The following is a 27,792-nucleotide window of genomic DNA, read 5'->3' on the forward strand; positions in this document are numbered from 1 at the left end:
AAGTAGTTGCTCTTGAACACTTAGTGGACAGACTACAGTATTATGTTATCGGGTTACATGATGCATGAAATGGTTAATGGTTCAGGAACTGGGATTAACAGCAAAAGCAGTAACTGCCAGTTTGGAAAATAGCTGCCCTTTCAAAACGTCTTAGCCCCACCAGGTCTTTCATTCGTTCTTTTGTTTGTTCATTCATTGGTTCATTTGTCGGTTCGTTCGTTCATTAGTTCATTGAATGCAATGAAACACCTCAGATTGTTTGAATGCTTGAATGTGATTTATTGTATTTTTTTTTATTGAGGAAAAGACTGAAAACGTGTGTTGTCATGCATCAAGCAACTGACAGATCAACCAACCACTTGAATCAGAATGTAGACGATTCCTACGAAGGGAACTACTCCATGTTAAACTTCACATAGTAGGACACGTAGTAGCCGTTGTTGTACATATAGATGACCTGATCGGTGGGATTGTAGTCCAGGCTGGAATATTTCTCCTGGAATTTGGGAAAGCGAATGCTGAGATCTTTCTCCTCGCCACTCTTGGTGTCAAAGGCGTAATAGATCTCCTCCGTGTTTAGATCCACAGCTCTGGTGGCATACATGACTCCACAGGCCATGAAAGCGTTGCCCGTCATCTGCTTATACGCGGCCGTGTTCCACACATTTTCTATGCCGAAGCCTTTCTCGTCTATCTTTGCGATGACTATTTTGCCTTTGCTCTCCTCGGAAGCATAGAGTACCCACAATCCCTTTTCATCTGCTGCAAAATCCAGGTTCTGGTAACTCGAGTAACTGTATGAGAAGGTCTGGCTGGCAGTTGGGATAACTCTTGAATCATAGCCACCATTTGTCAGATTGTACTTGCCCATGCTAAAAGGCGAACTTCTCTGATAATAAACACTGTTGCTATGAATTATGTAATTGTTACCGTAGCCTCTATAACCGCTTGGAAATTCAACATAACCGGATGTTGACATCAGAAGCAGGTGTTTATAGTCTGGGTAAAAATAGAACCGACTTGTTGTGGTACTACTGTACCCACTGTAGAAGTACATGGACTCAGAACCTTTAATGGGTTTGGAATCCTTTCCCCATCCGCCGTAAATATAACCTTGCTGCAAATGAGAGTTCAATTGACCAACTATGGGTTTGCTGAGTCTCACAATTCCTGTGTGATTGCAGTTTCCTGGAAAATAAAATCAGATAGCGTTACAAAGTATGAATTCTTTTTTATGTGTGCATGTGAATAAATGCAATGTGAAGAGCTGACGGACCGATGTCTGGTTTTGAGAACTCTTGGTCCTTCTGGCACTCCTCCAGTTTCTTCTGCAATTTGACAAACTGGATTCGGATCACTTCCAGGTTGCTCTTGTCGTACGTCTCCAGTTGGTTCACAATGAGAGTCATGTTGCGGATCTGGAAGGAAAGGTCATTGGAAAGTGAAACGCGCAAAGGGGATTTTTTTAAAATCACATGGAAAATATTTTAAAGTCCTCAAAATGTAAATGTGTTGAGATTTTACCTATTACTAATATTTGTACATTCATCACCACACTTTCTGGGGGGGAGAAATGCAACTGTCTCTGTACTCTGGTCTAAAAGAAGTATTAGCTGTGGTTGTAAATACAGTAAAGTCTCGTTATATCGATATCGGATATATCGATAGTCCCGGTTATAGCGATACTATTTCTATGCACGCACGGAGAAAATTACATGCAAACAGGGTCGGATATATCGATAGTCCCGGTTATATCGATATTTTTTCGGACTCCTTTGAATATCGATATAACGAGACTTTACTGTATATCCATACAGTAGAAGGTGAGATAGAGAGTAGATAGAGAGATAGACAGTAGATTGAGGGACAGTAGATAGACACAGAGACACAGACAGAAAGACAGAGACAGACAGACAGACAGACAGACAGACAGACAGACAGACAGACAGACAGACAGACAGACAGACAGACAGACAGACAGACAGACAGACAGAGACAGACACAAAAAAACATAGATATGTTTTTCACCTCGGTATAAAGAGAGTCAAACATGGGTGAGGAAGAATTGAAGGTGTCTTTGAGTTGAGACACCAGAGATTCAAACTCTCTGAGCTCAATTCTGAGCAGCTCGAAGTCCAGTTTAATGTAGTCGTCAGCACTTGAGCCCATGATGCTGACTCTGTCCAGCAGCCCACTCAGTTCCTTCAAGTTGGACTGCAACTTTTCTTCATAAGAGCTTATCTAGACCATTAATTCGCAAAGAAAAAGAAAAGACACGTCAGTGAGATAGTTTGCATGTTTGCTTGTTCAGAATTTATGATACACTTAGTTTGTCTAAAAATAGGACTCTTGATGTCAGTATTTTTTACAATACAGTGATACCTCAGCTTACGAACTGAATTGGTTCCCAGAAAGTGTGTGTAAGGCGAAGTTCGTCTGCCAAACATTTATTTCGCATAAAAAACATTAAAAATTAGAATAACCCGTTCCCAGGTCCCTATAAACCAGTTTTCTACTAAATAAGCCTTAAAACTACACAAAATAGAACTTATTTTATGTATAATAAATGTGCTAATGTATTTTAATTAAAGAAATAAACTGTACTATATAATAAAGTCGTTTTATTTACCTTTGTAGCCTCTTGATGATATCCGAGTGAAGTTGCCTTGCTTTCGCTGTGATAATACCATTACTCACTGTCCCCTGCTAGGTGCTTTTCGTTAATCCAAATCGACAGAAGTTTTTCAACCTCTTCAATTGCCTGAGACCGTTGCTTAGACAACACAGAAACACGCTTAGCCACACGTAGCAATGATCGACATAGCATACTGCTACTGGGACGCTAAGTCACACAAACGCACACCTCGTTCATGTTTTTCAATGATCTCCTCTTCTGCTCGACCGTAATTTTCTTTAATGTCTTCTTAGGCTTAACACGAACCTGTGGTGGGGTCTTTTTCGGTCCCGTAAGAGCAAAAGTACTCCACGCGATAACAAACCATCCGCACTCATAGAGGGAGTGTGGAAAACTAGTCCGCCAGCCACCGTGGCGCTGTTCCACTATGTGGTTTGGAGTTGATCCGCCGAAAACGAATCCTCCAATCATCGTGGCGCTGTGTAGTTTGGTTCGTCCGCCAAAAATTAGTTGGTATGCCAAGATTATATTCTCGCAAATTTAATGTTCGTAAGGCGAAAAGTTTGTTAGTTAAAGCGTTCGTAAACCGCGGTATCACTGTATTACCTATCAAAAGTTGTGATATGGGTATTATATTGATCTCTAAATTGGCCAGTAACTGACATGACAAGTCTCAGAATGTACCGTAATCAATGATCATTGAGCAAAATATATTCACTCATTAATTCTTTAGCTCGTTTTGACAAAAATAGATATCAATGCATCGTTGTACTAAATTCATCCTGTCTACTTGATAACTAATGTTAAGCAGATTCCTTACTTACAGACAGTGTATTGTCGGTGTTCAAATACCTGACATGTTTCGGCGACTACTTCCGCCTTCCAAGTAGTCGCCGAAACATGTCAGGTATTTGAACACCGACAATACACTGTCTGTAAGTAAGGAATCTGCTTAACATTAGATATCAATGCAATTATATTTTTGGGGGAATTGAATTTTATTTGTATGAATGCAGGAACGTGTTACACCGTATACTAATCAAAAGAGAATTGTGTGTTATTTTTTTGTTTTCTTTTGCTTTGCTGAGACCGAAAAATGTAAGATTTCATCAAGATGTCACACTATACCTTATTCAGTTGTATCTGCACTTCCTGGATCAGATCCTTGCTAACCTCCTGCATGTGCTCCAGCCGATCAGCAGGGAAGTTGGTGTCAGGCAGATACACGTGACAAACACACTCACCCAAACTTCCCACAGACGATGTCACATTACCAGAACCCCAGTCCTCCACTGGCTGGGTAAAGCAAAAAAAAAAAAAACATTTGCAGGGATGATACTCAAATGATGTTACCAGTTTTAGTCGGTGTCACTTACAATCCAGGCCAGAGCCGAATTGATGATTGGTAGTAGCAGGAACAGAGTAGACAGCATCTTGTCTCACTTCACCTCCCAAAGTGTCTCATTGAGAGCTTGCCGAAAGCCCCTTTAAACCAATTTTCTTATCAGCTCATCGTACACATATTCTCTCTTCCCAAATTTATTGCGCTCCCTGAAACACAAGTGCAGATGTCGGTTCACACAGAAGCGTTTGATGACGGTTCTAAATGTTGTCACAAGGGCGGATGAGAAAATCAGCACATGGAGACGTCACATCTGATGTTATGTTTAAGGTCTGGTTTGTTTGCTTAATTTAGTATGTGACGGCCAAAATAACACTTTTATTGAAGTCGCTTTACATGTTTATTGAACTCACAAAGGTTGTTCCTGTTAATATTTATTTGAGGATGTTGCCCGTAGTGATGGTAAGTAAAATGAGGCATCATGAAGCAAATGAGGCTTTACATCCAAATGGTTTGCTTTTTGGCCAATGCAACATGAGGAATACGTAATTTGTTCCACACCGCCATCACGTGGAAAATAAATGTCATGTCTGTCACGGTTTGCAAGGTGGTGATGGTTGTGGATCCCAAATAAGCAGGCAGGAGGGAGCAGCAGGTTGTATTTGGCAAAATGCATTAGGTCAAAGTCAGCAGGAACAAAATCTAAAACATCAAAGTCATACGAAGAGAAAAGTACAAAGTATCAAAGAAAACCATGAGTAAAAATCTACCAAGATGAAACAAACCTGACAGGGTGAAGCAAACACATACAATGCAATTCAAAACGAATGGTCGTGCCGGGAGTCATTTTAGCTCCTACTGATGAAGACAACCAACACATGTGCAACTGAGGCCGGGCCGACAGCGCCACCCGTTGGTCGCCAACCAGAATGTGACAATGACAGCGAATGATTAAAATGCTACCATGGATTTGATGGGGTAAAAATGTATGGAAGAGGATTCGGGCCAACGAAGAAAATAACAAAGACAGCAGGATTCATACTTTTATCTCAGAATTCAGACTTCAAAACGAGAATCCTCACTATAAAGTCACAATTTTGATATTAAAGTCAGGATTTTGAGAATAATCAGACTTCTGAGATAAAACTGAGAATTGTGCAAACTTTTTTTTTTTCTTTGCCAGCCCTAATCCTCTTGCGTAAAAATGGTAGTGAGTTGTGATGTGAATGAATGTGCGTGTTACTTGAAAGAATAATTGTTTTACTTTAGACATTGACACTAGTGATGGGAATACCGTCTCCTTTCAGAGAGCCGGTTCTTTTGGTTCGGCTAACTAAAAAGATTCGCCTCTTTTGGGTCCCAAATGGCTCCTCAGTTTGTTTTTTTTTTTTTTGCTTAAATTAATTAACTACCAAAATCATGTAATATTATGTGAAAAACGAATTACAGTAAAGTCTCGTTATATCGATATCGGATATATCGATAGTCCCGGTTATATCGATACTATTTCTATGCACGCACGGAGAAAATTACATGCAAACAGGGTCGGATATATCGATAGTCCCGGTTATATCGATATTTTTTCGGACTCCCTTGAATATCGATATAACGAGACTTTACTGTACTTGTGTAAACACTGTATATACACGATATCAAATATTTTTATTTGTATGGCTTTATTTATATGTGCACAGAGAGCATCCACTAGCTCTCACGTTCCGTGTGGTTACTCTGGTATGATGATCAGATATCACTAATTTGCTTTTCATATTAATAATGATCAGATGTCACTAATTTGCTTTTCATATTAATAATGCTATAATACCAACTAGTAAAATTGATAATAATTGAATAATAATAACAGCATAATGTGACAACATTTTTCCATTGCACTGTACCTGTCTACACTGATCTCCAGTGACCTGGTCAAATGGCTTCAAAACAGTGCATTCATCCTACAGTACCTCCCCAGCTCCTCTGCTAAGTTCTCAGAAATGTGTCTTTCATTGAACTCAAAACAATCCAGCAGACAAGTACGCACTTTGAAATGTTCAATAAAGTGGCATGTAACAGACATGTATGTTGTTGTGGTTCGAGATGTCCAGCAGTCAGTTGTTAGACAAACAACTATGGCTTGTTTGACCCGTTCTTGGACTCCCGCACGTTCTTCGTCATATATGATTCTGGTATGATTCTTTGAGAAAGTGGTTTCAGAATCAGAATCAGAATCAGAAAGCCTTTCATAGCCCAACAGTGGGGAAATTTCTTGCTTGAAATTGCATACATTGGGTTGAGAGAATGAGTATATTTTCTGAATCCTTTGTCATCCACGATTCAAAAGGGCTGAAAATCACTTGCAATCATTTTACCCAGTTCCTCATCAATTATGTTCTGTTTAGCTGGGTCTGTTTAGCTCAAGGAGCTCTGGGTTGTACATCATGGAAGTTGTGATATTGCAGCAGTAACATATGTCTTTTCTCTTCAAAGTGTACAGATGGCTTGTGTGGGTTATTTGTGGAGCCTGACTGATGGGGTATTTTAACCCTGCAGTCTACACTCTGTCTGAGTCCAAAATTCACTGTGTTTTCGATCAATTATCTCACCTTTTCACTTTTGTTTTTTCTTTGTCGTGCTATCAAGCTCTGTCGTTTCCCTTTCCTGTTTCATGTGCTACTCACAGTGTGCTTCTGTTTCTCTAACCCCTGCCCCTTCTCCTCACTGCTGTGTGGGTCTGTAATTCTCCCCTCCCTCCTCTACCACAGATCTTGACCACTCACGTGCGGCTTTAACCGAAGACTGGGGGCGGGGAATAGAGGGGAAAAAATGTCGGCTCCCATTTCTGGCTCCTTCTTAGGAGCCAGCTATCTTTGTTCACTTCAGAGATCTGGCTTCAAGAACCGGTTCACATCACTAATTGACACACAAACGGGAAAGATGTTCTGTTGGCACCCAAATTCTTTCGAGCAAAGTTTACACTTCATCTTTAAAAATACAGTGATACCTCGGTTGACGAACGCCTTTCTGGCGAACTTTTCGGTTTACGAACGTTAAATTTATGAAAGTTTTACCTTGGCATACGAACTATTTTTCGGCATACACACAGAGCTGCCACAATAAATGTGTCATTCGTGAACGAGCCTGTTCTCCTAAAAGAAAATGGCAGCTGGCTTATTTTGGTCCTCTATGCCCCGCCCCCAGTCATCGGTTAAAGCCATGTGATTGGTCAAGAACGCAGCAGTGACTGGAGGTGGTTTAAACATTAAAGGACAACCGACGTCACTTTTTTGTTTTTTAACTGACACCAGAAAAACGTTTTATAGCATCTAAAATACCCAAAACACACAGTATGATATTTTTAGTCAAATGCAAAACACCAATAAAAATGACTTAAAGTATCCAAAATCTGCAAAAAATTGAGCTCCCATGGGAAATTAATTTTTGGGATACACACTTTTTGCCTTACACACTGCGTCTGGGAACCAATTCAGTTTTTAAGCCAATGTATCACTATCAGCAAGTAGAAGACATTAAAACGAGAGATACACCATGTTGTCACAGTAGTTTACATTACTATATTCGCACAGTTTATTGTAATTTGTACCTGTTCTGGAGAAACCTCTTCATAATGATCCCAGACAAGCGATGTTCTCTTCTTCTTTGTTGTGAATTGCGCGTCCAATGCAGAACAAATCCGATAGAAGATGCGAGTCGGGTGTGTTTGTGCCACATGTGATCTTATTGACTCCCCGGTGTGCCATTTTATTTCGAATCTTCGAGTGGGTGGTGACGTAAAAATCTGTCTCGTGAGACATTGGGCGTAGCCAAGTGCGTTCCAAGGCTTTGGGCTTTTATTGTTGGTCCTTTGCTAGAAAATGGGGACATGAACAAATCACTTCGTCTTGCGCGCCAAATATTGTAAAGTTATGTTTAGCGATTGATTCGAATATTTTTAATATAACCAAAATCTGATTTTTACAGTGATCCATGTTACACAAATCTGTGGATGTGACTTGAAATGAAAAACATTTTCCTTTATCCATGGCTATGATTGTATGGTGTAGAAATTCATATTTTTCAAGAAATCATATTTCGGGAGTCAAAATGTTTCTGTGGTGAGTTTTGAAGCGTTCCTTCTTCCAGTTTTGTATTTGATGAAAGCAAAAGCAGTGCGAAGAAAGAGTTGGCAATGAGAGACATTGGTCATGTTTATTTAATGTTTAAGTAAATAGAAAAATAAAAGCATGCATACATACACACGTGCACAGACACACACACGCGCGCAGACACACACATTTAAATATAACATCTATATTTACATATATACAAACATTGATTTCGTTACATTCAATATTTTCAAATAATGATCGTGGTCTGTGCTCTTTGCTGTTTAAGGGATGACAGTCAAGGAGGTGTACAGTGTTTGGAAAGGGAGTCCAGGGAGTCGCTTTGGGCAATGGGACCAGGTTGGCTTTTTGCGCTCGAGGGTGTAGCAACGTCGTTGTTTTGGTTTTAAGACCCTCAGGGACGCTCTGATCTTATCTGAAACAAAGTAACAAAAAAGAAGAATGGTAATTCAATGCCATAACCGTTTGATATTGGTTTGAGTCAGACATGGACTAATTGAGTTTCGATGGGTGGCTTAAACTGTTCACATGGTTTTGTTAGTCCTTTGAAAACAATGGAATGATTTTGTGTTTTGGGGATGTGAGAAATATTTACTTCAATTAAAAACCAAAGAAATTGAGCAATGATTGTAACTAGTGATGTGGCCAGAAAGTACACACGTGATGGTGCTATACTGAACTTTCACCAATGATTTTGTTTTCTAATTCATATGAATGCCTTACTCATGAAACTGGCCATTGCTGGCTCTTGGAGCATCTGCGGCAGCTGACATGTAACAGGCAGCAAAAGAAAATAAATTATATCTCAACAAGGCTGAGGCAGAGAAGACTAGCAGCTGAGTGACGTGCACCGTTACCAATGCTGTGGGCGTTCTCAATGAAGCATTGAAGGATTTCCCTCCCCAGTTGGAGCCGTTTCTCTGAGCTCCTGTTCATTTTTTGAACTGGTCCAGACTGGAGGAGGGTGGGAGCCAAGACTAAACATAGGTTGCTTGATGTCATTTTATTGGCTTCGAACCTGGAATCAAACCCAGAAGCGAGGATCAGATCGGCACAGTGAGAGAGAAAGTTCTTGCTGAATAAGAATCACAAAAATGTCAGCACCTCTTTGAGACCTTTTGCAGAAAGTCTGCAAAGTGACGCATGACACTTTTGCTTCTCTCTGGAAGGACACAGGAGAGCAGAATGGTGTCGCAGGTGCAGTCCTCTTTGCTGGGGAGATCCTGAGCCTTGAGAAAGGCCTCTTGCATCTTTGTGGGGATCACGGGCTCTGGCAAATCCCGGAAGAATTGCTTCACCAGGCCGGCCAAGTCACGAGGAAGACAGGAGGAAAGACACTGCTCACCAGAATCCAATTTTTTCTGGACACATACATCAAAAATTCATGTCTGGAAGACCTTTCATTGGGTATGCTATGTGAGAGCACAGTCAACCAACCATTCACTCACCTGCAGTGTCTTCAGGCGAGCGAGAGAGCCAGATATTCGAAACAGGCCCTCCGTGTCGGCATGCTCCAGCAAGTGTCTGCATGCATCTACCAGAAAAGTAGAAGAACGGGGGGGAAATGTTTGTTACTTGCAATTTGACCAATATTCAATGCATGCCAATGAGTGGATTCACTTACCAAGGGACACTCCCATACTCCATCGGAGAACATGGCAAGCAACCCAAGGGCACGCCAAATACTTTTGTCTGAGAACAAACAAAGGTCACATGGAGAGCTCAGTGACAATTGAACAAAACAAATGGAATATTCACTTAAACATTGAAACGGCAATCACTGTGACACAGTGAAAATGTTCAAATGAGAATGTCACCAGTCAAAACGTTAACTGTCAAGAAATCGTGTGTACACATTAATAGAGAGAGATTGAGGGAATCACGGGGCAGAACCATTCGGACTCAGACACACGCAAAGGAGGGGAGCCCTGTGGCTTCACGCAGAAGTGCGCCTTAACCTCTAAAGTCGCCTTTTTAATAATAATACATTTCATTTATAAACGCCCTTCAAAACTCTCAAGGACACTTTTTGATATATGATGACTATTTCGAATCATTTATAAAGCTACCTATTTTACTTGTGTATTTTTTTTAAATACCTGAGAATAATTTACTGTGTACAGCAGCTGCATCAAAACGCTGCCTTAGCAAATGTGGCAATAGTTTTGATTCAATTCATGAAATGAAATTAATATGACTCTCACTGGATTAATAAAGCATCCATCGATCGCAACCCAATTCTGAAATATTGTCAGTATGTGTTATGACTGCAGGTATGACACAACGGCATGACACAATCTTCTTTTACTTTTGGCTTTTCCCTTCAGGGGTCGCCGCAGCGAATCAGTCAGTATCCTCCATCTTGAGAGGTTTGATTCGCATGTTTGTTTTGGCCATGCTTTTACGTCGGAGGCACTTCGTGACACAAACCTCTGTATTTATTCGGGACTGCAACTCTTGTTATTTCACGTGGGATCGGAGGTAAAAATTAAATACTGGATACTGTGCTTTTTTAAAAAATATAAATGAGATTGGTAATGTTTTCTCCAACTTACCGACTTGGTTGCTGTCGATTCGAGAATGACTGAGTGTTTAGGGTTCCACTTCAACTTGATGCCATACATTGTTCGGAGATGCTGCACAACCACTTTGTAAATGTCCTTGCTTTCAGAAACTGCCATTTTACCCTCTTCTTTCAAAACTGTGGAGTGGAGGGGGGGGGGGGACAAAAAAAAAGCGTGTGTCTTTTCTTCTCACTCCGTTGCCGACTGAGCTCCTTCGATTAACGGCTCCCCTTCAAATAGGTTGAGGATGGGCAGGTTGCGATTGGCTGAGCAAACCTTCCACCATTTCAACAAGCATACACAATCTTACATCCAGTAAATTGTCAAATAGTGACAGAAAATATTGATAAACTTGGACAAAATTTTGAAAAGTACATCGAAAGCACGAGTGGGCTGAGACGGCAAGTGGCGTTCAGGACAGCAGTGAACTTTAGCTTGAGAACTGCACGAAAAACACGAATCCAACAAAATATTTCCACATGCCAGGAAAATAAAACTCACACTCAGGCTTCGGAGGTAACAGATAAAACGACGTAGAATTCACCAATCTTCCTGAAGCGAGCGTGTGTGTTTTCTTCCAACTCCGTTGCTCTATACTGAGCTACTTCAATCCACGGCTCCACTTCAAATAGGTTGAGCATGGGCAGGTAGCGATTGGCCGAGCCAACCTTCCGACGTTTCAACAAACATAGGCAATCTTACCTCCTGTAAATTGTCAAATGGTGACGGAAAATATTGATAAGCTTGGACATTTTTTTGAAAAATACATCGAAAGCCCTCGTGGGCTGAACGTCAATTCGCCTTCAGGACCGCAATCACTGCCGAACGTGAGCTTTATAATTGCATGAAAAACACGAATACCAACAAAATATTTGCATAGAAAATAAAACTCACACTCAGGCGTCGGAGGTAACAAATAAAACGACGTAGAATTCACCAATCTACTTGAAGAGAGAGTGCGTATTTTCTTCTATCTGTACATGACTTGGATTAACGGCTACACTTCAAAGAGAAAGCATGGGGAAGTTGCGATTGGCTGAGCCAACTTTCCAACAAACATATGCAATATTTCCTTCACTAAATCGTCACACGGTGACGGAAAATATTGATAAGCTTGGAAAAAAAATTGAAAACTACATCAAAAGCACTAGTGGCCTCAGACGGGAAGTGGCGTTCAGAACCGCAGTCAACGCCGAACGTTAGCTTGATCATTGCATGAAAAACACGAATACCGACTAAATATTTGCATATGCCACGAAAATAAAACTCACATTCAGGTGTCGGGGGTAACGGACAAAACGACGTACAATTCATCTATCTGCTTGAAAAGAGCATGCGTACTTTCTTCCAACTCCGTTGCCCTACAGAGCTCGTTCGATTAATGGGTCCACTTCCAATATTGAATGCGCAGGTTGCGATTGAGCATGCGCAGGTTGCAATTGAGCGAACCTTCCACCATTTCAACAAGCGTCGGTACTCCGTACATTTGAGTAAACTGAAGGTATATTTTTTTAAGTTCAATCAAACTACAAAAAAAATCTTTTCACTACTCAAAAACTTGTACGTCATCAGTTTCCACATTTTTTAAAATATTTTCAACTTGTTGGGGTTTACAGTGTAAAAGTTGTGTGTGGGGGAGTAGACTTGACACATTAGAAGAGGATATGTTTCATGTAAAAATAAAAATAAACTACAAAAAAATAAATAATGATGGCAAACAGAGTGACGCAGCTAAAATTACCTTTTGAAAGAAATAAAAAGAGAACAGAATAGTATTGCTGTGCAATCAGGGCACAGAATATTAGTTGGGCGTCGGCAAATGAGAGGTGGCGCCCCCCCCCCCCCCCCCCACCTTCTTGAAATCACCACCTGGCTGAGCAACTGATGTCCCTTTTCTGACTCGACCGATGCGTGTGCAGACGTACTCCTGATGTTCTAAAGAGGTATTTCGGGAGAGCGACAGAGTCGTTCTAAGCAGCGAGTGTGCTCCGAGGCTTGGAAATTATCCACGTTTAATTAAGATACTTGTTGCTAAAATGTAGCCACTCTCTTTAGACGTTGAGGACTGTACTAACATAGCTGTTAGCTTCAGTACATCCGGATTTCGCCGACGTTATAAGGTCGGCGGCGGCTCGTTTTGACATTATTCTGGTGAGTTTATAATGTCTCATCGTACAAGGAATTAGGCTACTTGATATTACTTCTTGTGGTTACTTATTTGCCGATGCACGTGTGTGCTCTCGGCCCATTTAGGCCAGGTGTTTGGCGGAGTTGAGTTTCGGGCCAGACGACACCACGTGCGTGGCTTCTGGGAAGTGGATTCCATTACGGTGCCCTGAATTCCAGAAGAACGGGAAAACTGGTACAGTGGTGGTGGCGAGCCAACCAAAATAATGTGTATTGTTAGGTTAAAATATTACAAGCTAATATTAGCATCAAGTTAACGATTATAAACGTAATTAAATATTTACCTAATTGCCCAACGTTGTAACCTAAGAATTGGCATGCTCGTTGTGAGAGGGATGGCCAAAAAAAGCCAGCAAGTAATTTATTCCCAACAATTTGATGTAATACAGAATCCTGGGTCTCAGCTACCTGACACAGAAAATATTTGTGTGCCCTCAAAATCACTAAGAGAGACAAAGACTGAGACTGAGGAGCCCAAATATAAACGTGTACTGCATGCATATTCAAATTTGCATACCTCCTAACTAGTCCAGTTTTGCCCTAAAACTACAGTTTTCATTATCCCATTCCGGGTTACGGTTTAATGATGAAAATTGCGGTTTCTAATAGAAACAATAAGTCAGAAAATTTCAAATATTAACTACTCAACGTTCATTCAAAACACGAGAACAGGCGATCGGCACAATTCCACATGCGTGTGGTACGGGGCTTTCCTGGAATCCAGAGTGACGGCTCATTCCTGGAATCGAGACTCAAGAGTTAAGCATCGTTCTTATCATTGTCGTATAATGGCATCTGTCGGAGAAAAATCAACAAAAAAGTGTTGAAAGTAAAAGAAAACTACAGGAGTTTTGTGAGGAATACTCCCAAGAATTTCCTGGAATGATACTACGGTCAAGAAAATGTGAAAATTACACAAACTGCAATGTGTGTTGGCAAAAATTTTCAATCGGGAATGGATGAGTCTGCGACGTGAAAAACCTCGCTGGAACCAAGACACACAATTCGAAGGCGATACCTTGGAAGAATTTAGTGTGTTTTGCAGCGGACAACGCTTCTGCAATGCTTGGATCGAAGAAAGGGGTTGCACATATATCAATGAATTATTGCCATCTACCAACATTGCAGGTAAGCTTTTTAATTTTTTTTGTAAGCTATTGAATAATATACACCTAATCAATCATGTGATTAAACTACCCATTTTCTTCTGTACTGATGATTTCTGTGCCATTATACTTAAAGGACAACCGACGTCTCCGGACAAGTTGTGTCCATAATTTGTAAAATGGTTTCAAATGACTTCTACTTAGCGTATTTTACAAAGATTCCACCGCATATAGCTATATTTTATGTTTTAAGACTCGCACTGAACATTCAGGAAGTCTTGTTTTTGAGTTGGTGACGAGTCCGTACGTGACATCACTAAAGGACCGCCCCTGAGCGTAAAAAAAGATGCATTGTAGCGGTCCTTCCATCACGTCAATATATTTTGCTGTACTTGTTTGGTCTGGGGACCTCGTGTTGCAAATGCAGCCAGAAGAGGGGTCCAAGGGCCATATAAGGAATTTCTCAGCCTGTAGGTCGCCATTTTGTGTTTTTTTTGGGGGGGTGAGAGATTTCCCCCCATTGTTGCCTCAAATGGCACAAATAAATTCTTTAATCAATTGCATACATGTATGCTTTCCTCTTCAGAACTATTTGAATCATATTCATAACTGGATGTGTAACAAGAAAGCATATTCTCCGAATCTGAAGCCACTGTTTTGAATCATTAGCTATGCAAGATGTCTTGGCGTGACATCACGAACTGGGGGCGGTACTTCCTGAAAATGCCCAATTCGCAGCTCAATTTTTTTCAGATTTTGGACACTTTAAGTCATTTTTATTTGTGTTTTGCATTTGACTAAAATATACTGCGTGTTTTGGGTATTTTAGATGCTATAAAACGTTTTTTTTCTGATGTCAGTTAAAAAACAAAAAGTGACGTCGGTTGTCCTTTAATATAAATGTCTGTATTTACAGGCTTTTCCAGTCACCTCATACACTTGACTGTACAGAAAGGAGCAAAGCAATTGCCTGCAAAGCTGGATGACCTGCTATAGATATAATCTACTATCTGGAGAAGAGCAGTAAACGGAAACCAGCCCTCAAAGCAATTCAGGTAGAGCTGTAACATATATATCTTATGGTATTGAACCATCGATTGCAATATATCAGTTACAAAGACCTGAGGCACAAAACACTAAGGTACCCGGAACTCATTCACTAAGGTCACCTTGGTGTAATATTAGTGTATTAGAGCTAAGGTTGTTTTGTGGAACAGGCCCTTGTTGTATACGGAAAAAGTTAAATTAAAAGTAAGATGAACCGTTGAATTTATTGCATATGGTATATTCATTATGACAATTTTTTAATATCATTCTTTGTATATTTCCTCACTACAAATACATGCACAATTGTTCTCAAATTCAGTTATCCGTTTAAATTGTCATTATTTGGAAATATTTCATTCCATTTCATCCATAGTAGCAGGTGTATAAGTGAGCTCTGCTTGCTAAATCTGTCCTGATTGTTTCACCTCTAATTTCAGGAGGAAGAAGGTGTGCCTTGTGGCTAAGTCTGCTAGTCATGTACCACAGTAATGGGTGCATATTTCGCCACGTCATCAAAAACAAAACAGTTTCGGTCAAGCCTGTCAACGAAAGTACTTTGATGACTTATCCCGTTTTTTCCTAGATTAATTTTTTTCCCACTTATCATGAAATTGAAATAATAGACTCATTAGGATGTAATTAAACTAGTTATGAAGAAAAAACAATTTTATTCTGCGTCATTTCTGAGAAATATGGTAGTACCATATGGTACCACTCTGACAATATGAATACAAAAGTAATAATATTTCTTAAAACAATATTAAATCAGTTGCAACCTTTATTACAGTACAAAACATGAATAAAACATCTCAAAATACAAAATAAATAACATTATGATTATACTCCCAGCCTAAATATGAAAATTTTAAGGAATGTGATAATTTTTGAAACATTGGATGCACAATCCAACATCGCATTTGGAGCATTGTGAACGCACCCGTGACCCACATAATTCTCCCTGACATCTTCGTCTTACACCATCAGAGGTAGGCTGTATGAAATGCGCTACTTGATCATTACGAGCCTCATTTGCACCAGGTTGAAAGGCAGACTTCTTGCCCGCGGATTTTGCGGTCTCTTGAAGTCGTAATATATATGACATAGCAACATCTCTTCGGAATTGTAGTTGATCCATATTTTTTCCTGTACATCTTGCTAAAATCCATGCATTTTGAATACTTGCATCAACCAGCGACGTAAAAAGGGGCCACCACCACTTTTTCCCTCGTACCGATATTCTATAGGCATTTATGTTTTCGTCCATAAGATCGGTACCACCCATATTCTTATATACATCAACAATGTTTGGTATAACTACCTGGATATGTTTCTTATGTTGTTTTGACCATCGTTTAACTTTTCCAATTGGATTTTCACGTAATACTGTTGATGCCATGGTTACGATAGCATTATCTTCCCACCTGGTAGTATTTATACTGGCATCGTCACAGACAACAGTGCAAGCATCAAAAGCACATCTCTCCAGTTTATCCATACATGATGCTGATTTGAGAGGACAACTTTTATCGAGACGATTCGAACGTAACATACCACTGCCATCATATCCATGTTGTAGAAGCTCCTTCAGTAAGGGAAATGATGTGAAGAGATTATCGAAAAAGAAATGATATGGCAACACGTTTTTCTCGTCTCTGTAAGATGAGAGTAAATAAAGTACAGTTGAAGGGCATTTTCCTAGTATATCCTCAAGTTCATTATTGCCTTGATATGTTTTATCTTGATAATGATCGAAGGCATATAAATAACCTTGAGGCGTATTTTGGCACCAAACTTTATATCCGAAACGAACTGGCTTGTTCCTAATCGCTTGTTTGCACCCGTGTTTTCCAAAATATTCCACCATGGCTTCATCATATGTTCCTACTTGGCACAAAATGCAACATAAATTTTGTCTGAAGATGTTGAAGAATGGGTCGAAGTTTCGTATATTTATTAGAAGGGTCAATATTACTATTATTGAAATGCAAACATTTTTTGATATTATCAAACCAGTCCCGTCTCATTGCCATCAAAACAGCTTCATTATAAACATCGGTAGACTTTTGACCAATACATGTCTGTTCTAGGAAATGGATTATAGGCACTCACTATCAATATTGCAATGAATACTTTCAGCTCAGAAAATTGCACATTTATGTCAGGCCAATTCCTTTTCAAAGAGTAATTTGTCATTTCATTTTTTATGACATCCAAAAGTTCATCATCAATAAATAATTTTAAAAGCTCTACTGACGAAAAATCCCTGTATTTGGAATAATTTCATGGGGGGAACAATTTGTAACATGGTAAAGATGTTTCCTTCGTCCAAGTAGTTTGTTTCTTCACTTTTTTATTTGGTTTCGAATTAGTTCCACTTGCCCTTTTTCGTTTACTGTTTGACTCTGTAGTATTATAGTCTGATGTATCTTTAGTATTTTCGTCTTCCCCTGTATCCTCTTTGAACCTCGGGCGCAATTCTGCAGGAGCCAAGAGTTTTCATCGCCTGAATCCTCATCAGTGAGATCATTGACGTCAGGAGGCTCGATAAATATATCATGTTCATCATTACTTTCTAGAATACCAAGAATCTCATTCATGGAGAGGGATCTGTGGAAATTGAGCGTATGAGAAAATTGTATTCATATTCTCCTCGCGGTACCATGCGGTACCACTCGGAGAATTACACTTATAACACTCATATTTTTGATCAATTACCACATTTATGTGTAAAATGCACTAATTCCATGTCTATTCTTTATGATTCTCTATGAAAATGACATGTGAAATAAGAATAAATAAAGTTATAACTTTTTATGAGCTGCCATCTTCACGCTGCAGCTACTCAGATGCTAGACGCACACACTACGCTGCTGTGTTGCGACCACTGGTCTTGAAACGAACTGACAAGCTAGGTGGGAGTTCTGCTCGAGTACTGAAAACGTTTTGAACGAGATTTGTACAACTAATATGAAATTATGAATTAATATTTATTATAAATTTCACTGGTGCCGTATGGTACAGCTAGGAAAAAACGGGTTATGACCAGAAAAATGATGATGACCGCTTCTGACAACAAGTGCCACAATCTGACTCACTCAAAGAAGGCACTGAAGAAAGCAAAAAAATACTTAACTAGAGTTGTGAAATGTTTATGATTCATTGATGTGAATGGTATTGAATGTTGATGTGCATATTTGAAGCGAAGCAGATTAGGTGTCTTGTGGAGGAGCAGCCGCCCGCTGCTTTCCCTTCCACAGCCCCATCGGTTTTCCCTCATACAGTGTGCAAAATGTGTGTAAAGTCCTCTTGGGGACTCTGCTCATGAAGGATGACAAATCACTGTCGTTGGCAGGCCACATTTTGTACATGTTTTGGTCTTCCGGAATGAGTGCTGCATCTGACGACTCTGGTACATATGTTGGGTCTGCTGTTTCAAAGTTGTTTGAGGATTCTGTAAGTGAGTTGTTTGGGGATTTGGGTTCCCCCTCCTCCACTAAACCTTTTTTTCCCCTCTGCTGTATCTGAGTCGTTTGGGGATTCAGTGCTTGAGTCTTCTCCCTCATTCCTAAGAACTTTTTTCCTTTCTTCTTTGTCTCTCTACTGGTTGCTTCCAGACCTTTTTTTTCTGCCGTCATGCCGTGGTGCGGGGAACTTTTGGTGGCAGAGCAGTCAACTGCTTTTGCAGCCATTCCAAAGCAGTTAGATTGTTTAATTTAAACCAGATTATTTTCTTACAGACAGTGTATTGTAGGTGTTCAAATACCTACAATACACTGTCTGTAAGAAAAGAATCTGGTTTAAATTCGATATCAAGTAGACAAGATGAACTTAGTCCAACTAACAGTTAGATTATTGCCCTTACTGTCACCCTCTATTTCGCAGAAATACTCTCAGTTGTATAAGGCATGGCCACACTTATGGGTCCGAGGCATGCCACACAACAGGTAACCCTGCCCAAGTTGGTTACCCCACTGAAATGGATCGTTGGCCTCAAGCAGCTGCTGGTCGCGCAAGGCCTTCAAATTCCTCCTGTAAATGGTACTCCCTGAAGCCACAGTCGCATGACCGCTGCCAGGACCACTGCGACTGCAACCGGTGGACAGGACTTTATCTCTTTGTGACGGCCACCGGTGGAACAGGACTTTTTCTCTTTGCTGCTTGTGATCAGGCGACCGAAAGTGTTGCAACTTCCTTGGCACCCCAGGCAAATTTGGAGGTTACTTGCGGTAGAAGATTGCCCTCATTGGGCATGTGATGAAATGCTGGTCCCTGCAAAAACATAAAGCAAAGTTGTGTGAGCTGGATGGCTCCCAAAGATTCTCAAAGCACGCCATGCGAAATTGAGCGTTGTTGAGGGTTTACCTTGCTGCTCCATGGACGCCATGTCTGGTTGACTGCCAGCAGAGAGAAATGAAGAAGTGTAGGTGAATGTTCGTGAGCTTTATGTCAAGTGCACAAGGGGCGGGTTGAGTGTGAAACCACCTCCCTCGGTCGTTAGGATAAGGGGGCACGTTACAACAGTCACGTTAAGCAATGGTTGGGTGTGGTGTAAAGGCAAACAAAGAGTGAGCAATGACAACAGCAAATCAATCAGTGTGAACAGACAGTGTAGGGGAGGCGAAAGGAGCTGATTTGTTCAGGGGTTAACTGGAGAACAGTTAGTGTGCCGGTCAGAGCACAGGTATGAAGAGACGTTGCTTCAAGGGGTGCTTAAGAACGTTTACTGCGGAAAATCAACAATACAGGCAAATACAAATTGGAAGGGAGATGTTGTGATGAAGGGGAGCTGATAGATGACTGGGTAGGGATAAGATGAAGGCTTTGGATAAGGAGGAACACTGAAGAGGGACACATGGGGCGGGGGTTCTGTACTCTGAGGTTGAGTGTTGAAGCTCTAGCAGTGAATGAAGTTGATCTAACTGAGTCTACAAATGTTTGGGAACAGGAATTCAATGACAGGGTAATGGCACCATCTATCTGCCACACAGATTACTTACACTTTAACATAAAGTGAATGTCGGCATATGCGAAAACAAAGACACACGGTCGTCTTCGGAGCGCGAAGGAATGAGCCATCGTCCATTACACATCTCCTCTCGCGAACTTTGGTCACCTGATGCTAGCAGGCTAGTGTAGCTAGCGAGCACACGGACATGAGTAAGAACTTATTACACATCCACAATTACAGCTGGTTGTACTCATGTTTTGATCATAAACTCGTGCTTAAGGAAACACCAACAGGTAAATGGGATAACGAAGGTTTACAGGACAATGGAGTTAATAGAGAGCAGAATAGAATGGGATGACCTTGTGACAGATGAAAACCCGGAAAACTTTCAGATGCTGTAATTAAGAATCCTGCGCAAAACTGGCAGGTACTGTAATTGATCTCTATTAGTCTTGCGATAATTAAATGGAGAAGCGGGCTGAGCCTTTGTTAGACAAGCTGTCAAGAGCACCTAAAAAGAAGGAGCAAGTTGACAGCTTCTTTCACACATCTCTGATGCTTCCATACCAATGTGACATAAAATGACATCACCTTTCTGGTTGTGTCATGACTCCTCTTCTCTTTCAGCCAGTCCTCGACAGAACGACCCTCGGCCAGCGAGCAGAAGTGCTCATTCCTGTAGCCAACTAGTCAGTGACTAAGACGCACATTTTTACTGTTACTGCAAAGAGCCACATCATACACATGGGCACACATGAACATCACCCATCAGACCTCTGCTCAGCCAGATTTATAATAAAAATAACATTTTTAATACAAAATCAACACATGTATCAGAAATTGACTCCTAGAGTACTAAAACCACAGGCACATTTTCAACAAAGAACACCGTCTTACACACACAAACTCGGTTCAACCAAGTCCACAAACAAAAATAACAATAGCGTTTTTCTCGTACGATGCATGTTGCTTAGTGGGACTTCTGTCATTCCGTATCTTGAACAATCCATCCTTCAAATCTGGCTTGTATTCCGTTGCTGCCACTCGAAGCAATTCTTTCACATGAGTGTCAGTTAGAACAGATTGATGCTTTGAGCGTCACTGAGGCATTTCGTAACAAACTCCCCTTCATTGTATGGCTTTTTAGCCTGTGCAAAGTTCCAAGCCAGTTGCTTAGGATGCGAGCGTTACGGTTTCTGGGTGCTTCGTAAATTTTGGGAAAAACTTTTCTGTCTGACTTTTCAAAGTGACCAACTTGTGCTTGCGAAATTCAGTCCCTTTTGGAAATTCCTGGTCGATGTTAGCGTGGAGTGAGCCAAAGACGCGCTGAAGAATTGAAGCTTTGAAATGGGCTAAGGACGTCTGACAAATAAGGCAGAATGGCTTGCCATTACGTTCAACAAAAAAATAGAACCTCTCCCACTCTGTTAAAAATGTCCTGTGTTCATCTTCATAATTTCATTTTGCATTTTTTCCCTGGCATTTTCAGAGCAAACATGACACAAATTGTTTACGAATCAAATGATTGATTTTCATCTCACGCACATGCATGCTGACGTCACTTGGTCAGCTTGTATTTTCACGACTATAAGGTGCAATTAAAAGTGACATTTTCTCCAAAATGTGCAGCGCAGCCAATGTCGGGAAAATACGGTACATGGGGAATGAATGGCAGCGCCGGCGCCAAACATTGTTGACACGTGTCACGCCGCATGAGGCTCAGGAGCTGCGGAATGGCCAGGCCTGCTGCCTCTGCAAGCGCGTATGCAGCTGTGAATTTGCAGCCGGGAGCACCACACACATTGTTTGCATGCTGTCCTGCTTACTTCTTTGGTTGTGCCTGCAAAGAAACAAATGCAGTTGTTGGAAGGTGTGTCCTCCGCACAATGCAGTCAGCTCGCGATCACACCTTACGCACCACTGAGTGAGGGTCTGGTGGTGAACCGCAAAAAAGGGAATGGGAACTGCAGTCAGAAGCTCTCTGGCCCTGTACAGGTCTGATGCGACCGTAGTCACGCATGACCAGCCCCCAGCGACTGACGCGGACACCGGTAAGGCTAAACCCTTGGGTGTGAATGTTGGACAGGTCCGAGAAGATGGTCTCCACCAGTCTGCTGCCACCCAGAGAGTGCACATAGATCAGGTCGTGGATTAGATATGTGGCAAAACTGGCATCATCCAGCCTGCCGATGCATGACATTTGACATTTTCCGTTTGGCGGCCTCTATTCTTGGCATGTGGGCACTATTGCAGGTTCCTGCCTTGAAGCGACCCTGGACGAGCGGCTTCTGGCGCCGTGGAAGGGCTGCGGGAGGAGCCTTGTCATGGTCGGGCAGCTTGTTCCACAAGGCTTTTATTTCTGACACCTAAGTCGGTGTCACATAAGACTTTAGACGTAGCTGCACCGGCGCTTCAGCCAGCCGGCAGACGTGCCGGTAGCCACCTCGGCCTTCCGGGTCCTTGACACCCTCATGTTTTAAAAAGAGGGATTGTCATGCTATATGCACCACAAACACGTGCGCCACAAACACGTGGGCAAAATACCCACACGTCTTTTACTCACCCGGTATAAAGCGGCACTGATGGAGGTGGAATGACTCCAAGAACGTAGTTCCTGCACGCAGCGGAACACTGGGAGCATGACCTCACCTTTTTTCACCTCCCCACTTTTCGTGTACCGGGCTAAACCCGGAGGGTCCTTTATGCTGCGCAGGTGGCCACGCTGCGTCCTCCAGATTTCCATCATACGCTGCTGGTTTATGAGAACACTTCCCATTGTGTCCTTGGCCTCCTAAAATGGTCAAGCACCTCCTGGACCAGCCTCTCGCTCTCATGTGCTCCCCTGGTGTGGCGGCGGCAGTGTAGTTACACCTCTTTGGCGCTCATGGTGATGCGGCCGCCCTCTGGCGCTTTTCAGCCTTTCGAGGTCTCGCTCATCCCACTCGAAGATGGCTGAGGCGAGCTGTGCCATGAAAGGCGCATACAGAAGGTGAGCATCTGTCGTGACACCTCTGGCAAAGCGACGCATGAGGTTCCACACGTCCAGGCGCACCACCAGCCCGTTCCACTGGGCAAATGCTTCCGAAGTATCTGGCGACACAAGCGGAGCTTTGCATCAGACACCACACCGGAGAGTGTGCCAGACAGACCCACCACCCCAAAAAACTCAAAACCAACTAACCAAGAATCCGACGAAAGAAATTAAATTGCTTACTTTGCTCTTCCCTGTGACAGTGCTGCAGTCACGGTCAACATACATAACCTCTAGGGGTGGCTTTCCGGCATACCTGTACCGGCGCATAAGTCTGCACGCCATGACAGAAAGGCCCTCTCCCTCCATGGCCGTGAGCACGGACATGAGCATATTCCCCTGCCCACATTTTGACCATCCGCAGGCGAAAAGGCGCACACACGTACAAATGCGCACACACGTACAAATGCGCAACGTCAGCACGACAGTCATCATTCATTCACCGTGTAACTCCGTCAGCAACTGGTGCAACTGTGTGGCACTGTTGCCCAGTTAGCGTCGCCTCATTAAGCCGATTACGTTTTTGTCACAAGCCAGCCTAAAAAGACTAGGAGAGAAACAGGGAATCGTCAGACACAACGGCGTATGAGTGAGAAGGTTGACCGGCCCGCTTCTCGCCTGTAAGTCAGGACCACCGGGAACACTAACTGCTTGGAGATGTGCAGTTGCTTCCAGATTTTGGCTTCCCAGGCAGAGAACTTACTGTTGCAATGGCTGCACTCAAGGGTCTCGGTACCCATGAAGTACCAGCCAATTATATTAAACACCGGCCATTGCCGGCCACAATTGGGGCACGCCAGTTTCACCCCTCACATTTTATATGGCGCCCACAGGAAGAATTTGTAATGGAAAAACTGCCTGTTTGAAGCTGGGGGCGGTGAAGTACTCGGGTGGCCTCAGGGTCTCCCACCAGAGCTGGAGTTTTGTGGTAAGGACCACCTTTCAAATTTGGCCGTTGTGTGGAACAGCGCTTGGCTTATCCACTCGTGCTTGTTCTCAGGTAATGTGGGGAGCCAGCCCTTTGGAAGCACACTGCGCTGCTTTAGCGTCACTAGCTGTGGGGCCCAGGCCATGAGTCTTGCAGTGGGCGATTTGATGTCGCCAGTGCTGAGGCCAGGAGTGGACAATTTGACGTCACCTGTGCTGGTGGCAGACGATGTGGAAGACTGGGAAATTGGCAAGATAAGATGAAATCATTTCTAACTTTTTTGCCTATCCGTTTTTCCTACACACTGAGATTCCACATACATGGCAGCTGTGATGAGCTGATTGTCTGATGGCTCTGACGGGACTGACGTCTGCTCACTTGTGGCTGTAAAGAGATGCAAATTGTCACAATTCCGGAGCTGTTCAGACTCATTCGGTTGAGGCCCAGGTTTTGTCTTGTGGCTTGTGGCTGTTGAGTGGGGTCTGTCATTTACCTGGATTAGACACTGGATATTTTGCCTCATTGTCTTGCCCAACAACGTAGGCATTCAATTTGTGCAAGAAGGAGCCAAACAAACCAATCTTCCCGTGCTGCATACGATGGATATACCTACACAGAAACCACAGACAAAAAAATAGACAAGTAAACCAATGAAGTTTTCACCTCCCCATTCATAACAAACGCAATTTACGCTTGATGCTGCTCATCAGTTGATTCGGAGAGAGAACGGTACGTTCCCCTAGGAAACTGTCCCAAACCAAGCTGTTGGTCATCCAACTCCCTGACCAACGGTGCTCCGATGACCATCAGCTCAGTCAGGGCACCATTACCTGCTGCCAGGGGCGACTGCGACAGGTCGCCGCTGTCACGCTCCTTCTGGTGAGAAGCAATAACCATGTATCCCACGTCATTCTCAAGGAGCTTTTTGAATGTTTGGTCCCGGTACTGGCCAAACTGGAGCGCACTCTCACTGAGCACCAGTTGCCCACACTCTGGGTCCCCTTGAACAACGCAGGCCACGGCCTCCTCCTTTACCTGGACAGGCTTCTTGCAAGCTGTCACTGCAAGTTTCGATCTACAACAATAAATTAGGTGTATTACTTTGCAATGGCATTTTTGAAATGAAAACATGTACCTGTACACTTGAGCCAGCTTTGTCGCATGAACAGTGCACTGCAGCCGCAAATACGTCATACAAGGTGTCATGAATACGAAGTTTGGCTTGAAATCCATTGCCTACCACGCGCACGCACACACACACAAACATACTATGATAATAGAATATCCGAACTATAAAAATACATTTCACACTCACGCCCCAAACTCAAATATGAAATGACCGTTGGCATAGTCACATTCAAATACACCTCAGACATGCTGTATTACAAATACCGTATACAACTTACGCCACAAACTCAAATATAAAAAGACCGTCGGCACACAGTCATTCAAATACACCTTAGACGTAGAGTTTTACAAATGCTGTATACATATCAGAACTATAATAATATATTTCACACTCACGCCACAAACTCAAATATTAAATGTCCGTCGGCACACAGTCACATTCAAATACACCTTAGACGTACAGTATTACAAATACTGTATACATATCCGAACCTCAGAAAGTAAACAACCAAATGAATCCTTACTAGATATACTTAATACCCCTCGATCCCAAGGGGTGCTGATAGAGTGTTTATGCACATTAGTAAACATATTACGCTATTTCATGTTTAGATTAGTAAACATATGTTTTTTCATGTTTAGCTTAGTATACATTATGATTAGTGCACGTTTAATTTCAGTCTAATTTAGTTAAATAAAATTATCAGTCTTATTAGTTCAATAGTCGTTGCAAAGAAGCAACAGCTCCAACGACAATCTAAGACCCTCCCAACACTGAGTTGTTCGTAACCGATTGGACGGGAAAGATTGACTTGTCCGCAACTGTTTGGACAACAGATCGCCACTGTGTATGTTTAAAAACTTGTCAGAGCGGGAGCTCGTTCTCTTTGTTCTTTATCTTTGTCCGTGTGCTCATGTCTTCGTCCCACCGAGACGAGAAGTGCCTTTTTCTGTCTCATTAGAATAAAGTAGTTTTTTGTTCACCATCTATCGTCGTTGCTGATATTTTTATCAAGTGAACTTCTGACAATACCGAACCAGGAAAGACGAACAAGAATTTTAACCGAACATTAATTGGTGCCAAACCCGATGCCAGTCTCCCAGCCTGGACTTCTGAGTAGTGCCACCTGCCTGCGTTTTTCAACGGGAGACGGGAACTTCCCGGTGGTCTGCCCGTTAAGAGATTTGAACGGGCGAGAGTGGAGGAAAGTTGTTCCTTCACTGGACCTGCCTCTTGACTGACGCAGAAAGAGCGGAAGAGCGCAGAACCCCCTCTTCGCTATAGCTTCTTGTGACTTTTCTTCACGAGGAGAACGGAAAAGAATCACTTCTTTTTCTTGTGGCGGCAAGACTCATCGCCCTGGCTGGAGGACAACACGGCAGTATTCAAAAGTTCAAAAGTAAGTACCGCGCTAGCTAGCAGCCATTATTTGAATGCATTGTGAGACTACTCCTGGCCAGAGGCAGTCTTTTCCACTTGACTCACGTACGAACCGGTGTGAAGCGATTTTCGTTAGGCAAGGTGGCCAAATGAGAATACGTATACCGGCGAAGAAGTGCATATTAATGTGCACGGGGCATGTTTAGTTGTTTTTTATTGACTAAACGTGTCCGGTTTGGGTTCCACACGCCGAATTGTGATTCGGAAGTTTTCCAGCGAAAAAAAATATTGATCACAAGGTGGTGATAGAAGCTGGGATTCAGTCTGTGTGGTGGATCGCTTTTATTCTGAAAAGCGGAAGTATAAAGAGCAGCTGCTACAGTACGGAGTCAAAAGGAAAGAAAAAAGATCAAAAATACATTCTTGGAGTGGTTTGTCTATGCTAGTATAGTGGCACAGAGAAGGTTCTTTGTCTCGGAGAGAAAAAAAGGGTGGAGGCGAAGTCATTTGAGCCGTGTGTGTGTGTGTGTGTGTGTGTGTGTGTGTGTGTGTGTGTGCGTGCGTAAGAGCATTCCTTGTGTGTGTGCGTGAACGCGCATCCTGGCTGAGGATTGGCGCGAATCACACCCTTTGTTCTTGGGTTTGAATCAACATCGCGAGGTGTGCTTCTTTTCTGGTGTTAGTTGAAGAAGGAATTTGTTGTTGCAATAGTGAAAATGGGTGCTATTTTTTCTAAAAAGACCCCAATTCATAGGGACGTAGAGTTTATGTCCAAAAAGTTCCCAGGAAGCGAACTTTATTGCAAGAAGTGGATGGACTGTAGTATGTTCTCTGGTGCGTTGCAACTACAACCTTTGAAAGAGATCATGTTTCGGTTAAAACTTCAGGAAGCATCCGCGATGAAAAAATCCCTTGGAAAGATACATGCCGAGATAATTGCCTGTGAAGCTTGGATTGCGCAAGCAAAAATCAGGGAACGGGAAATGGAAGCCAAACGAATGAAAAAAGAGGAGAAAGCGATGGTTGCGATGTCTTCCAAAGTGAGCTCTGACGATGAGACTGTGACTTCATCTGTTGCACGTCCTAATGAAAAGTTAGTGGAAAATGGAAAGCAGCCATTGTTTCAATCCCCAGAGCTCCCCCACGGGAGGCGAGGGGGAGAGGCGGGGGGCTGCCCCGGGCAGGCGCCTCAACCCCCTTCCTACCACTCCTCCTCCTTCTCTTCCCCCTCCTCCTTCTACCCCTCCTCCGCAGGGCTGAAGAAAGGGGAGGACGCCATCTGTTCAACCCCTGTGGACTTTACTGTGTATATATATATATGTGTGTGTGTGTGTGTGTGTGTGTGTGTGTATGTGTGTGTATATATATGTG

The 27,792-nt window shown here is 42.4% G+C and overlaps 2 protein-coding genes and 1 long non-coding RNA gene across 4 annotated transcripts; 1 reads left to right on the forward strand and 2 right to left on the reverse strand.

The window, feature by feature from the left end:
- Positions 1-255: 255 nt before the first annotated feature.
- Positions 256-4,128, reverse strand: olfm4.2 (olfactomedin 4, tandem duplicate 2). Its single transcript, XM_089004539.1, has 5 exons — positions 4,012-4,128; positions 3,764-3,931; positions 2,029-2,241; positions 1,277-1,418; positions 256-1,188 (listed from the first exon to the last, which is right to left on the reverse strand). The coding sequence occupies exons 1-5, from the start codon at positions 4,066-4,068 to the stop codon at positions 395-397; spliced, it is 1,374 nt and encodes a 457-aa protein (XP_088860665.1). The 5' UTR covers positions 4,069-4,128; the 3' UTR covers positions 256-394.
- A 4,059-nt stretch (positions 4,129-8,187) lies between these two features.
- LOC148893650 (inactive Rho GTPase-activating protein 11B-like) lies at positions 8,188-10,772 on the reverse strand. 2 transcript variants are annotated; one of them, XM_089004243.1, is made up of 7 exons: positions 10,657-10,772; positions 9,726-9,793; positions 9,550-9,635; positions 9,206-9,462; positions 8,959-9,119; positions 8,825-8,867; positions 8,188-8,516 (listed from the first exon to the last, which is right to left on the reverse strand). In XM_089004243.1, the coding sequence occupies exons 2-7, from the start codon at positions 9,739-9,741 to the stop codon at positions 8,513-8,515; spliced, it is 567 nt and encodes a 188-aa protein (XP_088860369.1). In that variant the 5' UTR covers positions 9,742-9,793; positions 10,657-10,772; the 3' UTR covers positions 8,188-8,512. The 2 variants fall into 2 exon arrangements, with proteins under 2 accessions (XP_088860369.1, XP_088860368.1); XM_089004242.1 differs by having other exon boundaries at positions 8,188-9,119.
- A 2,261-nt stretch (positions 10,773-13,033) lies between these two features.
- On the forward strand, positions 13,034-15,589 carry LOC148893651 (uncharacterized). Its single transcript, XR_016115978.1, has 3 exons — positions 13,034-13,980; positions 14,875-15,013; positions 15,443-15,589. It is a non-coding gene; the product is annotated as an uncharacterized LOC148893651 (long non-coding RNA).
- The last annotated feature ends 12,203 nt before the right edge of the window (positions 15,590-27,792 follow it).

Source organism: Hippocampus bargibanti, linkage group LG09 (assembly GCF_051943395.1).
Source record: "Hippocampus bargibanti isolate YZ-2025 linkage group LG09, ASM5194339v1, whole genome shotgun sequence".
NCBI lineage: Eukaryota > Metazoa > Chordata > Actinopteri > Syngnathiformes > Syngnathidae > Hippocampus > Hippocampus bargibanti.

Coding starts and splice junctions, on each gene's coding strand:
- olfm4.2 (XM_089004539.1), bottom strand. CDS start 4,068: ATGCTGTCTACTCTGTTCCTGCTACTACCAATCATCAATTCGGCTCTG. Junction 2,242..3,763: donor TGCAGATACAACTGAATAAG/GTATAGTGTGAC, acceptor TTAATGGTCTAG/ATAAGCTCTTATGAAGAAAA. Junction 1,419..2,028: donor TTGACTCTCTTTATACCGAG/GTGAAAAACATA, acceptor CTTTCCTTCCAG/ATCCGCAACATGACTCTCAT.
- LOC148893650 (XM_089004242.1), bottom strand. Junction 9,463..9,549: donor CTCGCCTGAAGACACTGCAG/GTGAGTGAATGG, acceptor GTATGTGTCCAG/AAAAAATTGGATTCTGGTGA. Junction 9,120..9,205: donor CTGCAAAAGGTCTCAAAGAG/GTGCTGACATTT, acceptor GTTTGATTCCAG/GTTCGAAGCCAATAAAATGA.